General features: G+C 43.3%; 1 protein-coding gene across 1 annotated transcript; it reads left to right on the forward strand.

Annotated features, from left to right (window-relative positions):
* Positions 1–1,621: 1,621 nt before the first annotated feature.
* Positions 1,622–2,017, forward strand: C922_05791 (hypothetical protein; the record flags this gene model as incomplete). Its single annotated transcript, XM_008821362.1, has 2 exons — positions 1,622–1,664; positions 1,785–2,017. The coding sequence occupies 2 exons, from the start codon at positions 1,622–1,624 to the stop codon at positions 2,015–2,017; spliced, it is 276 nt and encodes a 91-aa protein (XP_008819584.1).
* Between the last annotated feature and the right edge of the window lie 3,026 nt (positions 2,018–5,043).

Here is a 5,043-nt window from a genome sequence, read left to right on the forward strand (position 1 = left end):
GCAGATCCAATCGTGACCTCATAACAATAGAAAGGCGGGGGGAAGGAAAAGTACAGACGAGGCTACGAGTAGTGGTTAAGAATCTAATGATAACGACTAATCCAAATTATGGAACAGAAACGTGCAGGAAACCAGAAAGAGGAGAATAGGAAAAAATGCAAGAGGAAATATAGAAGTTACGCCCTAAGAAACTGAAGAGAGAAGTAGGGCACAATCAGTAGAGGAGAAGAGTATGAAGCAAAAAGGGCCTCGTGACGCACCATGCCGGCACCAGTACGGCGCCTTAGAAACTCGGGCAAGAAGACGTCCACCTAGGTTCCAAGGCAGGAGTAGTCAGTTCTATACGAAGCGGTGCCGTATAAGACTACCAATCCGTGCAACAAATTTAGGAGAATGGGTATACAATAATTAATGAGCAACCAAGACAACCCCTCAAAAAAACTACAGGACACAGTCCAGCGACCACGAGACAGCCTGAAAATAACAGGAGGGATCGAAATTATAAGGCCAGGTGCCCGTCTAGAACAAGGAAACATATCGACAATATAAAGCAGGATCTTATCGCGGGCGCTACAGAAAGCGAGGAAGCAAAATTAATGTAGCACAAACTCCAGGAAACATACAGTGCCGCCAGCGAATTTATACTACCCAAACAGGAGTAAGAGGCGAGGAAAATCCAACAACGTAAGGGAACTCGGTGAACCGAAGATAAGATCCCCTAATTAAGAATAAACCTTATTAGAAGAGTGGCAGACGCAGCTAAAGAGAAAGCAGGTAAGGACAAATATGCCATAGAGGAGATAATAGTGTGTATACTACCAACAAGTCAGAGGAGAAACACCCGAGGGAATATTGCCTAAATGGGAGTGAGCATATTAGAAATAAAGGAATGACCAAGGATCAGTAGCACTTATGAGAAATAACTATAGAATATGAAGGAATTAGGTAACAATATCACCTCAAGGTATCCCAGAGGAAAATATCAACAGCCTTAAGGGAGGCAGACCTGGAGACCAAGAGGTGATATCGAGTTCTATATAGATAGAGGGGGGGCTTACAACTCTCTAAATACGAAAATTCAGCGTCAAGGAGAGGAGCACCACCGAAGATAGTCTATGGAATCCCGCACTGACATAAGGAGAGAAGTAACAGAAACGACGACATCACAGAGGGAAGCAGACGTACAGGGCACGGGGGGCTAGAACATCGATCTCCGGCTGTAATAGCAGAAGCAGGAACGAAAGAAAAAGATGATGAGGCAGGGAAATAGTCAAAATCCTACTAAATCCGGCGCCTGAATGAAAAGAACATGGCAGACAGAAAAACTAAGCAGACCAAGAGACTGACAAAAATCCAGAGGACAAATTCGGATCTCAAAGAATAGGAACAAGGCAAACGCGACTCCAATAGAGTACGAACCAATACAAGTCCCCAAAGACTAAGTGAGAGAATGAGACGAAGTGGATGGTATACCATGGTTGAAATCAGAGGGTGGAAGTGTAGAATCACCTGGAGTATGGAATAAAGATACAACTCCAAGGAAAATAAGGACAAATCCAAAGCAGAGAAGCCGTGGGAGGATTATTTAAGAAAAGTTCTCACTAAGCCATGGAAAGTGAAAATGCCAACCATTGAAGAATATATTGAAGACAGAAGCAGACAAGGTAAAACTGCGTCTACCAACAACATCAAACCATATCAAACTCTCAAGGAACAGCCACGGAAAGATAAGGAGAGCACCCCAACTTAAAATTAAAATAAGAACATGATTCCACTCTGGGAAGGATATGACACCAGAACGGAACCAGATTCTAGCAAAGCATCTCCCAATCCGTGGAAACCACCCCGAAATATTTCTGAAGTCAGAGACCAAATGGAGGAGGTATATGGAGAACCTTCCAAGGGCATGATCATTCTAGGCGAAGGAACGAACACCGCCTTGTCATTTGGCAATAATGTCCTGAAAAACAAAACGAAGAGGGGGAATCATGGAACGAAGAACAACAGAGCCAATTAATAGCGAGTACAACAGGGGAACATGAAATCATTGAAGTAATAAAAGCTGATTTAGGAAGTACATCTTAGGACTAAGGCGGAGAAAATAGATGATGGCGTAATAAGCCCAATCCAAGAACACACACAACAAGTAAGCATTAGCATTAGGTTGCGAAGATCGATGAAAGATGCATAGAATCTCAGGCCTTAGAATTTGAACAGGGAGAAGAGTAAGAGAACAGTGCAGAGAAGTAAAAAAAACTAGCCGAGAACTAATCGAAAGAGGTCAAGCATGATAAGAGGAGTATCAAAATTGCATAAGACACTGAAGTCAAATCGAGAATTCCACAAGGGAGTACAGAAGGGAGGAAATACAGGCAGCAGATGCTGTCCCGCAAGGAGCCCCTTCCCGAGGAGGAGAAAGCCACCACGGCGAATGAGGTAAATGTTTACAGGCCTTGCTAAACTGGTAATAAACCAACAACACGGGCCCTCCCCCCCGAAGATACAGCTCCTGGGGGGAGAGAAGAACTCGCACAACCACTTAATTAACTGAACAATATGTCAAACATCTAGACGAGGACAGGAAGAGATAAATACGGTGCCTAGTTATTCAGATAAGTAATGCAAGAGAAGAACCCCCCAAGAAGCCACAGGAGGCACATACTCGAAGAGGCTAATGCGTCAGTGAATATGCAACAGAACTCACCTTTAGGGAGGACAGGCGCTACCTACGTAACAGGTATTTAAGGAGGCTAACCACAGAGACCCTCTAACAGCAGCCGGAGCTGACAGGAGATCCAAAGGACAGAGTAGCTCATCAGTTTGCACCAGATAGGGACCGGGAGATAATCTTAATTTAGGAGGAGATCCCTCTGGATGAGTAGAATAGATTCGAAATATCCGCGTAAACTTTAATTCCAGCGCCTGCGCTACGCAGAGGCAGGTGGGAAAATCAAAACTACAGGGAAAGTAAATAAATCTGAGGGCGGGAACCAAAAGAAAGGAGTAAATGGTGTCTTTGAGCGAAGGAGCAGTATTTCAGAGAACAGAAGGAGGAAAGAACAGGAAAGAGAAGGGTCTAGAAATAGTATTAACTGAGGGGATGAATTGGATAAGACAATGCTTATAAGATTAGAATGAGTGAATAACGATGTGGTGGATCGTAATAATCCAACCCCACCTTATACGCGCCAAGGGTAACCTCTGGATGAAATTGAGGATCGAACCAGAGCTTCGAGAAGGAATATTGCCAGAAGAGACGATTCAATTAAGCAAAGTCTGTACTGTGCCTGGAGTAACTGCCGACAACAAAAATGGTTATCTCCCTATCCCCCCCCAGACGTGAGACCAACTGGCCACATGGACTGGGAAGGAAGCAAGAACTAAGCGAGATATGATGAACCAGGAGGGAAGCCTAATGGAGTCAGGGATTGAGTGTATAAGTTTAATGTAGTGTAAGTTCCTCATTAATATTCAACCGAAAGGAATTGCCCTAAACTCACCTGAAGCAGTAAAAGCTCTCATGGAAAAGGGAGATAAATTATACAAGAAAACACGCAGTAGAGTCACCTGATACCGAGTCTCCCGAATCTACTCCAACGGAAACTCCCGTAGCTGGACCCATCAACGAATACAAGAAGAAACTCTGAAGGAAGCTCACTGAGGGCAAAAGCGAATTAACAAGCAAGGAAAAGTCTAGGACCCCAGAAGTATTCTTCCCAGAAAGACAGTCGTAGGTATTACAAAGCAGTAGAAGAAATCAGCCCCAACAATCATAAAGATAAGGAACCCCAAGAATCAAGGATAAGAGGGAACACAAGATATAGTACCAGGTAGTCGCTAATACTGTTAACAGCTCACGAGGCAGTTCCCTAGCTGAGCTTAGTTACGAGTTAACATGAAGTAGTGGAAATAAGGGGGCAGCGGGATGGTATGACTATTATGAGGCTTAGATACGAGTACACACAGCAGACAGTGACGGAGTTTCCTAGGCAAATCCAAATAGGGAACTAATCGAACTACAACCATGATGATGTGTGGAATTCAAACAGCTACGCTCGAACGAATAAGGGGATGGGGGAAGCACCTTAACCTAAGAAAACTTGAGAAAAAATCCTATTCCAAAATCACTGAAAGATATCCAACGGCGTTTGGAGAGGGATAATACACTCTCTCATGGAAAAGAAGGAGAATCTATGGGCGAAGGGGGTGTAACAGTCCAAAGGTGTATAGACCCCCCGAAAGGATGTCCTCCTTATTAGGCTCCACTCCAAGTATAAAAGATTAGAGACAACTGAGGAAGAAAATAACGGCGTACCAGAAGGAGAAGAACGAAAGGATGCAATTATGAAGAGAATTATAGGAGTCGGATAGGAACTCAGAGTCAGAGTAATGACCAATGACGGGAGCAAAATCCAACAATCCATAAGGGACCCCAGGGTTGAATTAAGAGAGATCGAAGTATAATGGGCTCTCTCAACAGAGATGAAATACGAAAAGAGTAAGATCTGTGGCGAAACATTACAACGAGTCTACCTGGATAACACCTGATGATCCAAACTGATAGGTTCCACGACCAACTAATATAAGTAACAATAGAATTAGTCACAGACCAGCAATAAGCCGACATCATAAGAGATTCTCCACTCAATTAGTGTAGATTTCAAATAGGAGGCTGAGGGACAGCCGAGCATGGGGATTAGGAACTAGAAATCATTGGAAGATGAAGCCTCTGTTTTGTATAAGAATTTTTAAGAAAAGGAATCCCAAACAGCTAGACGGAAAAGGATAAACCCAGCAGAAAACCAAACAACTAAAGCGGCAAAACACAAATCTCAGTTAGAAAAAACAGCTTAAGACATGAAACGTGCGTAACTTAGACAGTGAGGCAAATCACCAAAAAGAGAGTCAGCTTAAGTAATCCAAGGAAGTATATTCCCAGCCAAAACAAAAAGAGGAATAAATCCCACTAACAGCATAAAAATTAATGGAATCCAAATATAGATAAACAGCAGGAAGTCAATCCTTCCCACCAAAACCTCGTAA

The sequence above is a fragment of the Plasmodium inui genome, assembly GCF_000524495.1.
Source record: "Plasmodium inui San Antonio 1 unplaced genomic scaffold supercont1.185, whole genome shotgun sequence".
Taxonomy (NCBI): domain Eukaryota; phylum Apicomplexa; class Aconoidasida; order Haemosporida; family Plasmodiidae; genus Plasmodium; species Plasmodium inui.